The sequence below is a fragment of the Zootoca vivipara genome, chromosome 3 (assembly GCF_965207765.1).
Source record: "Zootoca vivipara chromosome 3, rZooViv2.hap1.1, whole genome shotgun sequence".
Classification (NCBI taxonomy): Eukaryota; Metazoa; Chordata; class Lepidosauria; order Squamata; family Lacertidae; genus Zootoca; species Zootoca vivipara.
In genome coordinates, this window is record NC_142586.1 from 58,974,682 (window position 1) to 58,994,065 (window position 19,384).

The following is a 19,384-nucleotide window of genomic DNA, read 5'->3' on the forward strand; positions in this document are numbered from 1 at the left end:
CTAGATGTTGAGACAATGTTGTCCCTAAGGGTCAGTTGCTGGACAAGGAACACGGCGATGGAGATGGTGGCTGGAACTGGGCTTTAGAGCAGAGGTAGTCAATGCTGTACCCTCAAGATGTTGTTAGGCTCTAAGGTGCAACAACCCCAGCCTGCATGACTCATGGTCAAAGATGATGGGAGTTGTATTCCACAACATCTAGAGAGTGTCACATTGGCTACCCCTGCTCTAGAGCAAGTACATCAACTGTAGCAGTACTCTCGAATGAGAGCTTCTTCACAACCAATGTGCATAATGTGTTTTACTCTAGCCACAGTAGTGTAATGCATGGCATTGGAAATGGGCATTGAAATGTGCCAAGCAGCCATGGTGGACTCTGCAGCTGAGGTCCCTGAGTGCTTGGGGATGCCTGTCAAGTCGATCCCTCCATGTCCCCCCACATCATATCTTGATTAAATTTAAAGTAAAATTAGGTAGATACATTGAAAAGGACACCAAGTCTCTTTATAATGCATTTCAGCCTATTGAGTTCCACAAAATGGAAGTCTTTGACTCTCTTGAAATGTTTGCGACACGGGTTTGTCAAAACCAGTTGGGAAAGTCTGCCTGGCAAATGAAAACCAGGGCAAGAAGGTGGAGTTCCTAAATGCAATTATGAGGCTTCAAAACGCCACTGCAGCTCTGCCATGGGAAATAGCCACGTAACTTTGATTTCCAAGCTGGAATGGCTTCCCTAGCATTTGTCTAAATGCCCTCCAGCGATTTCAGGAGAACAGCTTCTTGGTGTACAATACAAAGGCATGGTTTATTGGGAGTCTCATCCAGTGAGGTGTGGCTTCATCCAGCCCCCGCTCAAGGCAAAGGCGCTAAACAAGTTTCAACGGAGATCTGAAATTGTCATGGGGAAGATTTCTGCTGATTCAGGTTCTCAGTGTTCAGCCCTCATCTTGCAGTATTTGTCAAAGCCTTTTTAAAAGAAGGAACAGAACACCCTGGCTTCCTCAAAGTCTGGAACCTTTCCTAAGAAAACACTAAATTCTAAAATATGTGTGCATGAATACAAGTCAGTTGGATAGTGACACTATTTCTAATATTTGACAACATGCTACAATACAAATGGTAGACAACTTGGGCTAAATATTATCCATGGTGAGCTGCTCCCTTATCCTCTAAACACCAGTCCACCAACCTTATGTTTCTTTCTCTTTTCATAACATTCCACCACCCCAACTCTTTCTATCTCTATCTCTTTCTATTTTCTTTTCTCATTATTTTGTTGCTGATGCTACAAAGTCCAGCTTTTTAGCCATAGCCAACCAGGTCTGTTTCTGATATAGGGTTGAGATGACAGAAAGCTCAGGACACATGAACCTGCCATATTTGTCTCCAGTGCCATCTCCCCCACCAGTGCTATCTGTCTCCTGCCAAATACACTGAATCTGTCACAAAACAGTTAACCTGTGGTATGAGTACAGAATGTTTGTGTTTCATTTGGCTCAGGTTTTGGATGAGTAAGAGACACACCTGGGGAGTGTCTGTGGGAGAGAAGAAACACAAGTCTAGGCATATTATCACATCATTTCCATTTTCATCTGCTCACATTAAAAACCCTATCCAAGATAGCAGCCTGGTCCCTTTTTAATTTATATTATCATCATCATCATCACCACCACCACCACCACATAATCAAAAGGTCTACTCTTTCAACAACAACAAAAACTTCAGCTGCAGAACAGATGTATTCTGCCTCATGGGGCCTTTTCAGCTTCTGCCATCTTTCTTGGTTATGAAACATTTTAATTTTGCAGAGGTCCCATAAGCAAAGAACTGCCCCCTCAGGCCCAGTGTGAATTTGGACAAAGTCACTCTGTCACACCCAAATCGGTTTCAGATACTGTTGTGAAGATAAATGAAATAAACACAAAAAGCTGCCATAAAACTTGTGTGTGTGTGTGTGTGTGTGTGTGTGTGTGTATGTGTGTGTTTGGGTATGTAATGCAAGAAACGGGAACTGTATTTTATAGACAGGTAGGTAGCCATGTTGGTCTGCCATTTTCGAAACAAAATTTAAAAAATCCTTCTAGTAGCACCTTAGAGACCAACTAAGTTTGTCATTGGTATGATGGTATCTGAAGAAGTGTGCATGCACACGAAAGCTCATATCAATAACAAACTTAGTTGGTCTCTAACGTGCTTGTTGTTGTTTAGTCGTTTAGTCGTGTACAACTCTTCGTGACCCCATGAACCAGAGCACGCCAGGCACTCCTGTCTTCCACTGCCTCCCGCAGCTTGGTCAAACTCATGTTTGTAGCTTTGAGAACACTGTCCAAGGAGTTACTGGAAGGAATTTTTGTATTTTATATCTGTCTCCAAGCCCAGGAATATTTAATGTAGGCTGCGGTGCAGAGTGAGCTGCTCATCAGAACTACTAATGGCTCTGGGACAGTCTTTCATGACAGGTAGAGGTTACCATACCATAGGGAGACAGTCACCACAGGTGATATAGAGTTGGCACAGTTGGGCTGGTCAGAGCTGGGAGGAAACTCCCAGCCCAGCCCAGACGCTTGTGAGTCAGAGGGGAGGTGCTTTGGACAGGGAGAGAACAAAGCACTGTGGAATCCTTTTACAGGCCATTTCTCCTACCACCAATATGCTTGCAAGTACCGTAATGGGCCACACAGGTATGGAGACCCAGAATAGCCACACCTTTACCTCACACCATGGAAGTGGAGGGAAATGACCATTAGGGTGAAAAATTGAGAGATTGTAATTATTGTTATTTGTTACATTTATCTATCATCCTCCATCCAAAGATCACAGGATTGTTTACATCATAAATATTCCCCACTCATTGTATCACCCTGGCATAGCTGCCAAGTTATCCTCTTTTTTTAAGGGATTTTCCCTTATGCTGAATAGGCTTCCTTGCGAGAAAAGGGAAAACTTGGCAGCTATGCACCCTGGAGACATTTTCTTCATAGCTACAGCCACCACACCACCATAACACAGCAAGAGGGATTGACTTTGAGAGCTGGGATTGGCCCTACCTCTTGCAAGTCAAGTGGCTGTGGAATTTGAAGGCAGGAGGAGAGAGACGCTGAGATAGGAGATAAACCATTAAATTACTTGGCAGACTGAAATAAGACGCCACATCCCCAGTCAGCCAGTTTTGGAAGGCAATATTTTAGTAATTAGTAATAGACAGAATGCTACATTTTAAAATGGGTATCTCTGCTTTCTATGATTGTTTTTCTTTGCAGGTCTAAAGGTTTTCCCAAACAATCAAACTCCAGATTCATTTTAGCCTTTGCTGGATACTCCAGAAAGCTCCACGACTGACTATGATGTCCTACCAGTGCATGTTGACGAGTGAAAATTGTCGTGCCTCTGAAGTTTCTGGCCAAATACCCTTTTGAATTTCACTTCATCTTAGCCTACAGGGAAACAGGGATTGAGGAACTAGTTATGAATACTGCTTCTAGTCTTTACTCACTAGCGGACAAGACAAAGATTACTACTCCATGAATGGGACTAAATCCAGCCAAGAGACAAATCAAATCCATTCCCAGCCACATACAGAGAGGTGTAAGACACTGTGATGGGGATCTACTGAGCAAAAGAGCAAGTCCAAAAATTCAGCCTCCTTGGGGCCCTCCTTGAAATAAGGTTTCCAATCCCATGCTTCTAAAACCATGGCAGACATCATCATCTTTTTGTGTTTTGTGTCCTTGTTGTGTTTAAGCACAGTGAATTAACTGTGTGCTGTTCCCTTGACTACAGCCAGCTGAAAGTCCCCTCACCACTTCCTGACTTCCCTCCCATGATAGTCAACATGGTACCCTCCAGATGTTGTTGAATTACAGCTCCCATCAGCCCCACCCCCCCACCCGCATGAACAAGGTCAAGAATGAATGGGAGTTGTATTCCAGAAACATCTGGAGGGCATCACACTCTGCTTCCTTAGGAGAAACTTTGTGGAGCTCTGTTAGAAAGGTGTATAGAATCCTAAGATATAAAGCTCTCACCTTACCAGAACTTGTGTGCAGTCCAAATCCATTCTGCATGCCAAAACATCCCCTGAATTTTCAGCATCACTTTATCCGTTCTGTGGCAAGGATGCACAGACTTTGAAAGCTGAAGGTAATTTGTCACCTCATTACAACTAGTTGTGCTCAAATTATGGTTTTGAACCATTATGTATTTGGACTAAAATCATGAGGGAATGAACATTCCAGTGCTGTCACTAAAAGCATGCTGAAGGGCAAAGAAAACTGTGAATGTGTCCTTGCATTTAAGCACAAACAAACAAACAAAACCTTCTGTACTCATAGAAAAGAGCCAAGTATTAATTTGCAAAGCCCTGAACAATTTGGATCAGAGATAACTTGGGGACCATCTGAACCCTGATATCCCAGTTTGATCACTGAAACATCTTTGGTTTTCCTCCGATTTAGTGAAGCTTTCTGGTGCTGACATGAAACTGGGGCCTTCAGTCCAGGGGCATACTTTGGTTATATGGTGCCCTGTGTGAGGCCAAAATGGATCTTTTCAGTTATGGATCTTCTCAATTTTGTGCCCCATCAGCTCAACACCCTGTAAAGGGGAACTGTCCACAAAGCCCTATATCTGGAGCTGCTTCAGTGCTATTAGTGCAGACTTGTGGACTGCCCTTCCAATAGAGATTCAGCAGAAATATTCAGTATTAATTTTTAAATGTTTGCTGATAACATTTCTATGCTGCCAGGCTAACTTAGATAATTAAATACATTTATTTCCTTTATAGTTAGTGGGTGATCTGCAGGTCTTGGGGTGGGGGAGGGACTCCTGCTGCGCAAGCAGAAATCCTAATACAGTGGTACCTCGGTTTAAGTACACAATTGGTTCTGGAAGTCTGTACTTAACCTGAAGCGAACTTTCCCATTGAAAGTAATGGAAAGTGGATTAATCCGTTCCAGATGGGTCCACGGTGTACTTCAACTGAAAGTACTCAAACCGAAGCGTACTTAAACCGAGGTATGACTGTAATGAGTTACTTAGCACTACATTGGATGCAGCCTTAAGTATATATATATATATATATATATATATATATATATATATATATAAATAAGAAGCATAGTATTGAAGGACATCTTGACATACAAGTTCATACTATTATCTGTTGTTTCCATGTGTTTCCGGTTTTAAATTGTGAACCCTTGGGATAAGGACCTCCTATATCTCTTCTTTGTAAAGTGCCATGCATATTGATGAAACTATACACACCTTTCTGCATGTAGGGCAGGAGCTTCTTAGGTGGGGAATCAGCCCAATGTCAAGACCCCACCTGCCTTTTGAAGTGAGAGAAGTTGTGTTGTGTAATGCTTTTCATAGTGTGCTTGGCGATCCAGATACGAAATCCATGTGGGTGCCAATGGGCCGCTAATTTTTTCATGGACCTGCTGCTTCATGTTAATGGAACTGGGAGGGATAGATTCCAAACCTGCATTTCTGATCTAGCAGAACTCCAAAGCAAATATTTAAATGAATGTGCCATTTCATGCGCTTGAAAGGCAACATTTCCACATGCCTAAGCTGTTGTGGGTCTCTGGGCCCTTAAGCATTTCCATATCAATCCAACACATTTTTTAACCATACAGTGGCAGACAGCAACATTTTATTAATTGACTTTAAATATACAATATAATCTTTAACATGTAGTTAAATTATGTCAGAACAGTGTGTGCTTGGGTTGGAATTCAACTATTCAAACCACAATTACAGTTGGTTTAACACTTAACTAACACATTATACTGTATAATATACAAAACACAGCAGTGACATAGTTCCTACCAGTGAGGCTTACAATATCTAAGGCTACAATTCTATACATGCTTAATAAGCATAGCATTGGCCTGTAAGATGGTCAGGATAAATGATGGGGGAAAGGAAAAACAGCAGTAACAATGCATCAACAGGTGGGTGGCTTTTATTTTTTACACACACACACACACACCCTCCCCCCCAAAAAAAGAATTCCTGCAGGCATCCATGATATAAAGGAACTAGCTATCAAACGGTCTGTTCCTTGTGAGGCAGTTTCCAGTTCAATACCTACTAGTCTTTTCCTCCCTGCAGCATCGGTTATATAATAAAGAGGGATTGTGCTGCTTCTCACCAATCGTTGTGCAGAATTACAAATATATTACAAAATAATTACCTCAGTGAAAATATCATAATAAGGACTTTTGCCACTTTCTCCCCACCCCAAAGCACTGACCACTGAGGATAGCTATGTGATTATAAAGCAAATGTATAAAGAAAAAGAGATTAATACAAAAGCACAGTAGGAATATTAGCAAATGGTTACCTTGCATAGCTTTGCTTCTGTCTTATGAGAGAGCATGAGTTGACTCCTGCCATTTTGTCTGCAGCCATTTCTCCCATTGTGGCTTAAACAACGTATTCTCAACACACAAGTAGGCAGGTAAAATTCCAGAAATGGAGCTCAATGAATTTAAATATATTTTCATGTGCTAAAAATTTCATTTCTGGTGGTATGAGTAGCAAACACCAGCAGAATTTGGATACCTCATGAGGGAATGTTCTTTTTCTGCAATATAGGAACACCTGAAAGATGTAAGGACTGTAGATGCCAGAGAATCAACTGATAAAACATTATAGTAAAGTAACTCATCCAGTTTCAATTAACGTATTAAGCAACTAAAAAAACATTTCAGTATTTCAGTGCTAAGTACTATTCTTAGGATTTTCATTAAGTTGCCAGGTTACCTTGACTAAATAATGCTACCACTGACAATTTCTTCTCCCACAAATTATTAAAAATCCACTGGCTAAAACAAAAGGATGTATGTGGACTGTTCTCAACCACAATGGGAACCAAATTCCCTTTCAATAGGAACAGATCAGATTCATTTAAGTATGCACAATTTAATATGTAAGTCTTCGATCACACCAATTGATTAGTGAATGGTTGATTGGTCTACTCTGCCACAGAAAGGCAATTACATTGTAACCTGCCCATTAAACAGGAAAGGTAAAAATTTCCGGTTCTTCCTAGGAACCAAAAAGGTTTATTTAAAAAAATCTAACTATTCTACATCAAACCAAAAAGGGAAATGGGAATAACGTATTGTTTTTAACACCTTAGCTTATATTTCAATGTGTTTTTAAAAGCTGTTAAGCCGCTCTACTGCTTCAATGTTTGGCTGAGGTGGTGGTGGAGACTGAGGGATATTTTAGTCTGCACATAACCGGCATGCAAATGTTTAGGAAATCAATAACATGACTCTGTTGCTCTTCCTAGAAGTTATGCGTAATAAGGTTTGACATTTCCCAAAATATGATCTTCATACAGGGGGAGGCAGCAAAAGAAGAATCCGAGACCTATACCCATAAGGCACATGGTCCACCCAAAGCCATAGGACCAGCCGAGCTGATTCCTTATAACTCCTGGGTAAGTTTCACGTAAATATTTTGAGACCATTACAGCGTAGATGACAAGGCCCATTAGAGAGAATACAGCTGCGAGAAAGAAAGAAAAAACACTTTAAGTAAAAATGAGTGGTGGTGAAAACAGAAACAATATAATTCCTTCTCGTCATGGATTAAGATTAGGTTAGTGCAATGCACTCTACACAAGGTTGCCCTTAAAGAGTGTTCAAAACTGCAGCTGGTACAAGAGACAGCATCCAAGAAATTTCCGCATTCGTTCTGCATTCAGACCGTATTATGCTGTTCTTATATCAACTGCACTTGCTTTCAATCCGTTTCCAGGTTCAGTCCAAGATGCTGGTTCTTTTCTATAAAGCCCTCAAAGTTTTGCAACCAGTATCCTCCCATGGGAACCTCCCATAAGAACCTCCGCCTTTTCTAAGATTTGGTTGGTGGCAATGCAAGAAAGGGGCTTCCCTAAATGGCTTCAGCCCAATATACCTGAAGGAGCGTCTCCACCCCCATCATTCAGTCTGGACACTGAGGTCCAGCGCCAAGGGCCTTCTGGCGGTTCCCTCACTGCGAGAAGTGAAGTTACAGGGAGGGCCTTCTCGGTAGTGGCACCCGCCCTGTGGAACACCCTCTCATCAAGGAAATAAACAACCACCTGACTTTCAGAAGACATCTGAAGGCAGCCCTGTTTAGGGAAGCTTTTTAATATTTGATGAATTATTGTCTTTTAATATTTTGCTGAAAGTCGCCCAGAGTGGCTGGGGAAACTCAGCCAGATGGGTGAGGTATAAATAAGTTGTTGTTGTTGTTGTTGTTGTTGTTACTTGTGGCAGCATCCCACGTTTGGAATTCCCATCCAAAAGAATGGCTAGTTACGGCTCATAGGAACTGGAGTTTAAATGGATAGTTCCAGGTTCCCCATCCTTACTCTTATATGGCGGTTAAATATTTTGTCATGTGATGGTAACATTCTGTAATTATTACTGAGCAGGCTTCTGAATCTTTGAGAATTCATGCTACTCTGCACCACCACACCCACTGCAACTATGCAAAAGGACATTCCTGATTCATGGTGCACTTTAAGAAGGTCTGTTGATCTTCCCTACAGCTAAAGAAGCAACTACTCTCTCCAAACCAAAGCCAGGCACCCACCCTTTGCACTGAAAACGCAGCCTTACCCGCAACAAAACACAAGCCTCCGATGCCTCTGATGAAGTTGAAGCGAAGTGTCGGGATGGCAAACGCAATGATGGCCAGGGCAAAACAGATCACTATGATTACAAATCCAACAAAGAAAGTGGCCGCTGCAGCCTTACCCCAGGCTGAAAATAAAAATAAAAGTTAGCTGCATTTTACTCTCTGTTATTCTAAGACAGCCGTACAAGTATATGCAGTGCTTTTTTTTCTTAAAATGTTGTTAAAGGGTATTCTCATTTTCCTACTCATATTGAAATACTGCCCCACAATGAGGCTAAATTCACAAAATGTTTAGGGGTATGCGTACCCCTGCGTTTCCCCCCCCCCCCCCCGAAAAAAGCACTGAGTATATGTAACAGTTAAAGAGGATGAACTGGGCTTTTAACATAAGTCTGGTGGTAGATATTAGGGGTTTTTTTATTCCAGAAGGAGACATCTCTGCTCTTAGCATATCCACTCATTCTACTTTTCCCTCTGTTAAGCTGGATTGCCAGGTTATGGTATTGTTTCAAAAACTTATTTGTCCAGAGGTGACTGTCGAACAAAAGACATATGCGTACACACAATGGCGAGCTTGGCACAAATGACTCTTGGTTGTCTTACGAACTGTTGTTGTATGTCTTTAGCCATAAGACTATACAGTACTGTCACATTAACACACATTAACACACTGTGTGTAGAAGCTGAAGTGGGGAGGCAGGAATAACCCGAAAGTGTCAGGGAGACAGCAATCCCAGAGTACACATCTGCCTCTGGTCTTCGGGTGTCAATCAGGAATGAATAAATAGATGAATGAATGAATAAATAAATAAATAAATAAATAAATAAATGATTTTAAAGAGTTGGCCTTGGGATTTTCATATACAGTACCTTCATGTAGGCGAAATCAATACTAAATCAGTCAGGATCTTAAAAACCTGAAACTCAATGTGTAATGTTGCAGAGCATCTGCTACTGAAATGAGTATTTAAAACTCTCTCTCTCTCTCTCTCTCTCTCTCTCTCACACACACACACAGAGAGAGATTTTAATTCAGGTATTTAAAGTTTTTGAGGCATTATGTGCCTGAGCATATAGAATAGGTGGGTAAATTACTGCTGTTTAATGATCCCACTGGCTTTTTAAATTGAACACAGTCAACTGGAATTGACTCTCTCTGTCTCTCTCTATGGAAATTGTTGCTGTCCCAACAAGCATAATCTTACAAGAGGCATTCCCCATTCTCTAGCACATGAGAGGGAATGTCTTTTTTAAAAATGGGTGTTGCAATTTGCAGTTTTGCTAAGACACACAAACAAAATAGAAATATGTAAAATATACCAGCCAATTGATCAGGGGCACCTTTTTAGTTTGTCAAAATGGTTTTAGTCTATTAATCTAACCAATTTAATTGACTAAATACTATTGAAGTCTTACTATGTCATACATGTGCATTTGCATAGCTTGATTAAAATGCTGGTGTTATTTTGGAACAAAATAATGAAAAAATAAACAATATAGAAATTATTTCTAACATATTTGAAAACTTTAGGGCTGCAAACCATCTCTAGTTCTGCAAGGTTTTTCCCATATTGTCACCCAGCCAATGCTCTACTGCTGGTTAATTGTTCTAAGAAGAATGGGGGAAAGGCAGTCTTTTGGGGGAGAAAAGCCTAAGGAGACAAGATGCAGCCCAGAGTTCTTTATCTAACTCTCCATTCATTTTTATGGCATGGTGGGGAACATAGCTGCCAAGTTTTCCCTTTTCTCGCAAGGAAGCCTATTCAGCATAAGGGAAAATCCCTTTTAAAAAGGGATAACTTGGCAGCTATGGTGGGGAACCTGTGGTACTGCATTGCTGGACTACCTTGCTCATCATGCTTGACCATTGGCCATGTTGGCTGGGGATGATGCAAGTCCAACAACATCTAACACGGCCACAGGCTCCCCACCGATGTATTATGGCATTTGGCTCAAAGCCAAAGAAAAACATAGAAGAATCTGTATCAGACTAATGTACACACTATGCCTTTAAAGCACATTCAAAGCCCATTCTTTCCCTCAAAGAATTCTGGGCACTGTAGTTTACCAATCACAGGTTTGCAATGCACTGTCGTTTACCAACAACAAAATGCAGTGCTCAGAATTCCTCAGGGAAAAGAATGCATTTTAAAACATAAAACATAATTCTAAATTTTACTTTCAGGTAAGTATGTATAGGGATTACGGCCTTAAAGTAACGTAGCCATATACTATCTATACAGAGATACACATGAGTCAAAATGCATCTTTTATTGTAGCGCAGATGGCCACTATCTATAGCCTGTTCTCCACACAGTCAACTGAAATTGTTTTGTTCTGCAATCTCCCCATCTTTTACCACCTAGCATAGAGAGTTTCACATTTATTTAATGCTTAAGAACGGCTGGAACATTACATACAAACCTCAAAAGAAGACTTATAAAGCCAAATTAACATTTCTTATTTAAAGGGTGAGAAAGAAACAGAAGTATTTTGATCATTGACTCCTAAAATCAGTTCCCAAACTTGATAGGAGAGCACTAAGAATTAACATATCCACCAGGGAGGGAAGGTGCTGTTTATCAATTGACCAAAACGGTGAGCGCTTACTTTTTACTAGTGGGTTTGCATTTTTTACATATTATGACCAGCTCATAAATTGACCCAGCCCACAACCCAGATTTTCTCCTGCTGTTAATCCTATTTTAACATTTTTTTCATCCTGACAATTATTGCAATTGCTAATTAACCAACATAATCTCTTGTGAATCACAAGAGGAAGCAGAAGGAAGTCATATGGATTTCAAAACTGATGTTATATGGGAAACAGGGAGTCCGCATTAAGAAGATGCTTCATTCCTGGGCATATCTTAAGAAAGAAGTCAGATATGAGGAATGACATCTTAAAGTAGACCAAAGTTATTCTACTGCAGATATAGATTTGCTAAACAGAAAATTACCCAAAGTGACAGTTTGGATATACATTACACCATTTGTCCAAATAAATTTCCATCCTATTCATTAATATTATGCTTTTCCCACATAGTTCAACACAGGCTCTATCACATGATTCATCTGAATATGCAAAGCTCAGTTCCACACAACAGTTCTTTACAGTATGCTTTCGTTTAAAGATTCTCTGCCTGATGTCATCTCCATGTCTACCCCAAACTATTTCTTGTCATGGTGGAAAATGCAGGGGAGATAAAAAGGAAGCTGTTAACCAAACTCTGCTTATACTTTCAGCACGTGTTCTACTGTCATGGATATAAAACTGCTCCTTGAAAACTTGAGGGAAGATTACTCCTTTATGTAACTGGATTTTGCCTCATTCTAGCATTTCAAGATCACTCCTTGTCATAATTACTAAAATTCATTCTTAAAAATAATTTCTGAACATTTCTATTTTGAAGAAATTTTAGGAGATATTGGTCAAAGTGAGCAGATGCACTCAAGTCCAGAATAAGAAAAAAACATTACACATATTTACCAATGAAAGGTAGTTTCTTTCTTCTTTAAGCTCTCCTTTCAAATAGGAGATGATAGACAGATGAGATAGATAGATACCATAGATAGGTGATGATAGATAGATAGATAGATAGATAGATGATAGATAGATAGATAGATAGATAGATAGATGATAGATAGATAGATATAGATGATAGATAGATGATATAAAGCTTGAGTAGACTAATCACTATCATTGGATCATAGTCTTTACCACTGTGATTCTTACCAAAATCCATGAGCGATATGCATTCCCATTCTTCTTGTTCAGTACATAATCTCCATAACGAGCCTTGTTGCATAAACGGTCGGGTTTCTGAGTATACCCAGCCCCAACCAACCAGTGCAATGATACCAAAGATCATTGCTAAGCCCAGAAGAAGAGGCAAGATCCATCTGCAGCGTGTATAGTCCAGACCATACTGAACCATCTTGTTTGGGTCTTCTCTAGTGGTTTGACCGATAAGCAAAAAAGTCTTCCTACTATTTGCTTCAGCAGCCTGGGGAAAACAGTAGTTTAATAAAGGTTTATGAAGTGTGTGTGTGTGTGTGTGTGTGTGTGTGTAAAAGAGAAAGGAAGAAAGACAAAGACAGCGAGCAGCTTTGTGATCCAGACAGGCGCTGAAGGAAAAAGCTCCACCTACATTTCACTGAACAAGTAGCTGCAACAACCTGTTGAGCTGGAAAGAAAATTCAGGCTGTGCACACCTTGAAACCCGCCCTCCCTTTTCTTTTTCTTTTTGCTACTAATTAAATGATTATTATGACCCATTGCCATTAGCATTTTACCCTTTCCTGGCTTTAAGATTTCGCAGTGTGATGTATTGGCGGGAAGAGAGAAAAGAAAGATAGTGAACAGCAAAAGTAGCCCCTGGTTTACCTCTATGAAGGATGAACAGAAGGTCGTGCCAATGCAACTTGAGGGTGATACTGATAGGCTATATTATCCATACTTTCAAACAAACATCGTTTAATTTTATCTTACTGTAACAGTGACGGCTTCCACTAAAGATACTTAGGAGTTGTTCCTTTGGCAAAAAGGCTTAAAATTCTCTTCGAGAAATTGTGGATTCACAAAAATCTGCCAATGGAAAGGAGGCAGTGCCAGCTATGCTGTCAGCCATGTTTGGAGGCTATTTGAGGGGAGTGTGTTTGCTTGAGAGCTTTATGAAATGAATTTTGATTTGCTGAATCCAAATCTGACTTTATCTCAGTCTCCAGTTTAGCATTGACCAGACTCTCCAACATTTCTCCAATGAAAATAGGGACATCCTAAGGAAAAGTGGGACATTTGGGGATCAAATCAGAAACTGGGACAGCTTCTCTAAATCAGGGACATCCCTGGAAAAGGGGGGCACTTGGAGGGTCTGCGTTGACCCTAAAACCACAGCTAGCAGCCAAGTCAGCTAATGCCAGCTCCTCACCAGCACAAACATGTTCTTGCATATTCACCATTCAACCAATTTAGATGGGGTTTTGAGGTCAACCTAGACCTAACTCTTATCTCAAACCATTTCAGAAGCCTGAGCGAAAATTTTAAAAAATGGCGGCCGACTGGAATTTATTTTGGGCAACAACACAAGATCTGCACAAAATATGTCATGAAACCAATCTTGTTAGTTGTGTAGCAGATTGAATGAGAAATAAGAGACTGCGAGGGACCCTCAGGCAAGATGCCCTTAGTCAGTCCTTTTAAAATGGAAAGGGTGGGATCATAGACTCCATGCCTCAGCAGCTGTTGCTGTGGGAGTTACTTCTCCTCATGATCCAAAGACAGACAGCAGTTGGCTGGGGGGCAAGGAGGAGCTTCTCATGGTATCAACAACTGACTCATGTCCAAAACCGCAGCAGTTTTGCTGAGCTGCTCTTTGAGTAAGGCTGCATTTGTAAGCAGACCACAATAATAATTTCCGTTCTGTTGTTTATTTATTTGAATGGATACCTCCCATTCTTTCCCCCTAGTGCTTAAGACTTTTGAAATGTAAGAACATGAATCTTATAATGCAATCTGCACAAACCTAGTGCCCTTCAAATGTTTTGGACTACAACCGCAGAACATTTGAAGGGCACAAGATTGGTCAAGGCTGCCATAATGGATCTGCTTGTTGGATTTCTAGAACAACAGCAGAGATTTCACTTGCTATCTGTATGGGTAGTTAGGGGGGAATTTAAGGCACTCTTAATGTACGTTTGCATACTAAATATGTTTTTAAAAGCTGCCCTAATGGCAAAATAGGGGGGGGAATAAGGATGGTGATTTAGGGGCTGTTCTTCCGCTTCACCGTTTAGTGATCTACAGTATCACTTGTCCTTTTCTCCAAGCTGTTAAGTTTAATCAGGGAATTGAATAAACTGGTACTTTAAGATAGGATGCGTACAATACTTTCCACATCCTGAATATGAGGAGATTGAAGGCCTGCTACTGATATGTTCATGATCATTTCCCCCGTTGGTCATTCATGTGGCCAGAGATGCACAGTGCAAGGGGTGCAAGGGGTGTGTGTGGAATGATGGCTGGCATGTATATCGGTGGTGGTGGTGGTGGTGGTAGGGTCCCACCCTGCCCCTTGTGCATTGGGTGAAACACGTTAAGGATATCCCCAACATCAGACTCTCAAGATGTTGCTGAACTACAACTCCCATCAATCCCAGCAAGCATGTCCAATGACCAGGGTGATGGTAGCTGTAGTACAGCAAGTTCTTGAGGGCCAAGGGGTCCCCCACACCTGCCCTATATGAATGTCAGTGGTGGGACTAGGGCAAGACATGTAACTTCTGTGGCAAATATAAAGCCGTTCTGTGGGAATGAAAGGCTAGATATATCCAGTGGCAGCAGTTTGTAAAATGTGATGAACAAGTGGTCTGAAAATTGAATGGAGGGTAGGTTTATCATCAACTGTTAATGTGGACTGCTACTATTTAATTACACCAGCCAGCCAGGAGGCACCATTCCATTCCCCCCTCCCCCCCTATTTCCCATTTCTCCCACCAATCAGCATTCCTGGCTACTGAGCACACTCAGTTCTCATTGGGTTGCTGGGGGTGAACTAAGAGGACCAAAAAGAGTCCTTAAGGTCAGAACTAGTCACATGATTATCATCATTTTGATTTGGCTCTTCTGTTGCCAATCTAGAAGTGTGTAGCTGCTTTGGAAAAGGCACATCATCATCATCATCAAACTTTTTATTGGCATCACATACAAACATCCATAAGAAATCAATACAGAATTACCACCTCCCCAGCGGCACAAAACATTTGCTAAAAGAAAAGAGGCAAAGCAGTCTATCGTCACATCTCTAGGTCTCCAGGGAGATCAGACGTCTACAATGTGTTTCGATGACAAAAAACCAAATAAAGATATTTAGCCACTAACTTGGTGGGCTCCTGATCATTCCCCAGTAATAGAAAATGTATGACCTCCAACTCTGGTTTCCATTTGGGGGTGCAGAGTTGATCTAGGAATTGCTGGCGGAGATCAGCATATAGTTTACATTTAAGAACCATATGTGTAAGAGTTTCCACCAGGTGGTCTTCACATGGGCAAATTCTTTCTCCTTCCACCCTGCCCAAGAACCTTCCCCAAAGGAGGTTTGGTGGATTTGAATTAAACCTGGCCAGTGAAAATGCCCTTCTTTCTTGAGGGTTAAGCAAAAATTCAAGATAATTGTGGTTAATTTCATGTGCCCAAGAAAGTTGAAAGAGGGGAACATGTTTTCTCTGCTGCTACTGTTAGTTCCTGGCGTTCAATATCCCACAACCTAGTTTTTATTATAGCCTTGGCAGTTGGTAGGGACATCGATCACAAAAGTTCCACTGACAGCCCGAGTTGCTTTGATCTGTTGTAAGGCAGATGTTTAACTAGCTCATAGAAGAAATCTCGCCCAGGCGACAGTCACTACCTTGTGTTGACCTCCCTCTAGACCAGGGGTCCCCAGACTTACCGTGCGGCGGGCCAGAGGGCAGGGGAGTGCGCGCGCAGCGGGCCGGAGGGCGGGGGAGTGCGCGCCCGTGCGCATGCGCACACGCACACGGGCGGGGGGAAATCGCCGAAAATTGCTTGTGCGCATGCATATGGGCCTCCCCCAACCCGGAAGTGCACCAGAAATGACCTCTTCCGGGTCGGGAGAGGCCCATACGCATGCGCACAAAGGATTTTCGGCGATTTATTGCCGATTATTTAGATCGTCGCTGCGCCGCGCGCCGTGAGAGCGGGCGGTGGCAGCGGGCGGCGGGGGTCGTCGCGGGCCGGATTGGAAGGCCGATTGGGCCGCATCCGGCCCGGGGGCCGTAGTTTGGGGACCCCTGCTCTAGACTCAAGGCTGCATAACGTACACAGTGTGGAACAGCAAAAATCTTTAAAAGGAAAGCTGCCTGCACTCGTTCTACCAGCTGGGTAAACCCTAGCAGCCAGAATGGAATTCCATAGACCTTAAGGGCAGAGGGGATATGCGAATTACCTCTTGTTATGAAGAAACGCATTATGGCCTGCATAGACATCTTACTGTCATTCACCGCCATTGCATGGTGCGAGGACCAAAAAGCCTATGATGGAATGTAATTCCCAGATAGACTAATTTGAATACCTGCTGGATAGGTTTTCTACCAAATTTCCAGCTATAGCTCTTGTGTGAATTCCCAAAAACCATTATTTTGCTTTTATCAAAGTTCATGCACAATTTCATTCTGGGCAGATAGTCAATACAGGAATTTAGCAAACGTGTTTAGCCAATTCTTGTCTGTGAAAGCAAAATCTTATCAACTGTGTATAGGAGGGTGGGAATGCTTGATGCATTGAGTTTTGGGCTATGGGCGTCCACCAGTTTTAGTGAAGAAGTGAAGTTGTTAAGAAAAAGGTTAAAAAGAGAGGGAGAGAGTACACAGCCTTGCTTTACTCCTCGGTTTATAATGACAGGATCTGTCATTTCATTCCCTGGAGTTGTTCTTATACAACAGGTGTTCTTTGTATAAAGCTTTTTGATCAAGTAAAGTACCGAAATCTAGGTTCGGAACGCATTAAATTCGTAAGTAGAGGTAACACTGTAACACCATGCAGTTGCATAAAGTGGATTCCCCTGGCCTGCTCTGGATCTATGATGTTATTCTCATCAATCCAAGTACTGTAGTTAGTTTATTTAACAGATTTAGTTTAGCGTACAATTTACCGATGTTTGACAATAGACTTATTGGCCGATAGTTGGATGGCAGCTTTTTGTCACCCTTTTTAAAGACTGGGATAATTATAGATTGCTGCCATGATTTAGGCATAATTCCAGATCTATCACAGTGAAGAGTTCCGCTAGTATCGGAGCCCACCACTCTGACTTGGCTTTGATCACTTCAGATGGAATAGCATCAGGGCCAGCAGCCTGAAAAGGCACTTGCTGGCAGTGCCTTTTGTAAGATTCGGGGTGCTGTGACTCACCTCAAAGCACATGCCTCTGTAAAAGTAGTATATGCCATTGTGGCTTGGAATAAAGCCAACCTCTGCTGGTTCCAGCATGCCACTGGGTGATTTGCAATGGCATGTAAAAAATAATGTCTCCACAATTGCATCAGGCTTTACTCAGTTGTCCTGGGTGCAAACTGACTTTTGCTTGAAGTCACCACACCCTCTGTGATGGTGAGAACAGGCCATCTGTAATCCACAGCCACTGCCTGTGTTCTAATTATCTTGTCAATAACACCAACCCTCTGTTTTGTTTTTTTTAAAAAAATTAAAAACATTTCCCAGTTTTATTAGCGTAATATAACTTTAATAATTTTTAAACGCTTCATTTATTTACAAATGCATACTGAAATTATTCTTTAAGAAGTCAAAAGCTATTTTATTTATTTTAAATTATGTTAACCTTTCCCTGCATAACCAATCCAAGGCATGCATGTCATTTTCTAATGAAACACTCCCATTTTAATGTATCAAAACTGTTTATTTAACTGACGTCCGTATGATACAAAAACCTGATCATTTAGTACAAGCAATTAGTAAAAACAGACTTTCTACTCTATAACATCTGAACATAAGCCATTAAGCAAAATAGCAAATTATGTGTCCCAAAAAATATCCCTAGTCTATACAAACCAAAAGCATCCCTCCCCCTCCACATTTAAGACACATTTTGTTGAATTTAAAACATTTGTTCCTACTGGGGGTAGGTTGTGGGGCATGAAGACTGGGCTCCACAAAACAGAGGACAATAACTGCTGTAGGAACTGAGGGGTACAAAAAGGAGCTATTTAAATCTTGCTATCCCATGGCAAATGGAAGGCTGACTCTACTTAATAAAATAAGTCTTATAATGAAAAACAATAAAAGAGTTTGCAAGTGTAAGGCATGCACTAATACTAAACTCCCTCTTCATTTCATTGATCATGTTAGGAGGTGCTCCAGATACAATTTTATCAAACAACTTCAGCACAGCTTCCAAGGCAGGTGAATGTATTGGACTCAAAACATCAATTTAAGAATGTGTCTGAGAAGGGGGAAAGCCCATGGCATGCTTAAGCGCCATTTCAACTGGTGACATAATGGCACTGCTATGTACATAAACACCCATCGGCTGATTATCAGCCTGGATTTATCTTTGGAGATGCCTTCGCTAACCAATACTCAAGGAAATGTCATGTTCTAGACCAATCCTCCAGATGCTCTTGGACTGTAACCCCCCCTCAGCAGCCACCAGCATGGCCAAGGGACAAGAATTTTGGGAATTGGGAGTCCAAAACATCCAGAAGGCACCAGGATGAGAAAGACTGTACCAAAAGATGGGTTTGGTCTTTGGAAGTGTATTCAGTGCTTTGACTTACCATGGGCGGAAGCAGGTGAAAATTCAAAGGAGCCAGTCTTTGTCATCACCTATCAAATTCCAAAATGACTGTGCAAGTTCTTAAAAGTGACGAGCAGTATCCAGTGCTGCAGTTCCACTGCTGCAATGTACTTCTGTAATGCAATGGAATTTCCTCCTCTGTCCCCTCCAGAAGAGGACACTCCAGAAAAGATTTTGGGAACACACAGGGGAAGGAGCCAGCAGAACTATGCATGCAGAGCACTGAATACAACTTATTGTTGACAGACTTCTGCATGAGTTACTCAAAAAAAATATTACGTGAACAGTCAAATGGTAACAGTCATGCTGAGTCTTACCTTCCTTAAGCTCTCTCCCTTCAAAAATAAAATACAAACCCACTCATTTTGTCTATTTTGATGTTTTGCAATGTTTGACAATAAGTACAACCA

General features: G+C 41.4%; 1 protein-coding gene across 1 annotated transcript; it reads right to left on the reverse strand.

Moving 5' to 3' along the window:
- Window positions 1-5,982: 5,982 nt before the first annotated feature.
- On the reverse strand, window positions 5,983-12,818 carry LOC118082065 (p53 apoptosis effector related to PMP-22). Its single transcript, XM_035108886.3, has 3 exons — window positions 12,380-12,818; window positions 8,625-8,768; window positions 5,983-7,524 (listed from the first exon to the last, which is right to left on the reverse strand). Exons 1-3 carry the CDS (start codon window positions 12,579-12,581, stop codon window positions 7,310-7,312), a joined length of 561 nt encoding a protein of 186 aa, XP_034964777.1. The 5' UTR covers window positions 12,582-12,818; the 3' UTR covers window positions 5,983-7,309.
- Window positions 12,819-19,384: the final 6,566 nt, after the last annotated feature.

Coding starts and splice junctions, on each gene's coding strand:
- LOC118082065 (XM_035108886.3), bottom strand. CDS start 12,581: ATGGTTCAGTATGGTCTGGACTATACACGCTGCAGATGGATCTTGCCT. Junction 8,769..12,379: donor CATATCGCTCATGGATTTTG/GTAAGAATCACA, acceptor TTTTATTTTCAG/CCTGGGGTAAGGCTGCAGCG. Junction 7,525..8,624: donor AGGCTTGTGTTTTGTTGCGG/GTAAGGCTGCGT, acceptor TCTTTCTCGCAG/CTGTATTCTCTCTAATGGGC.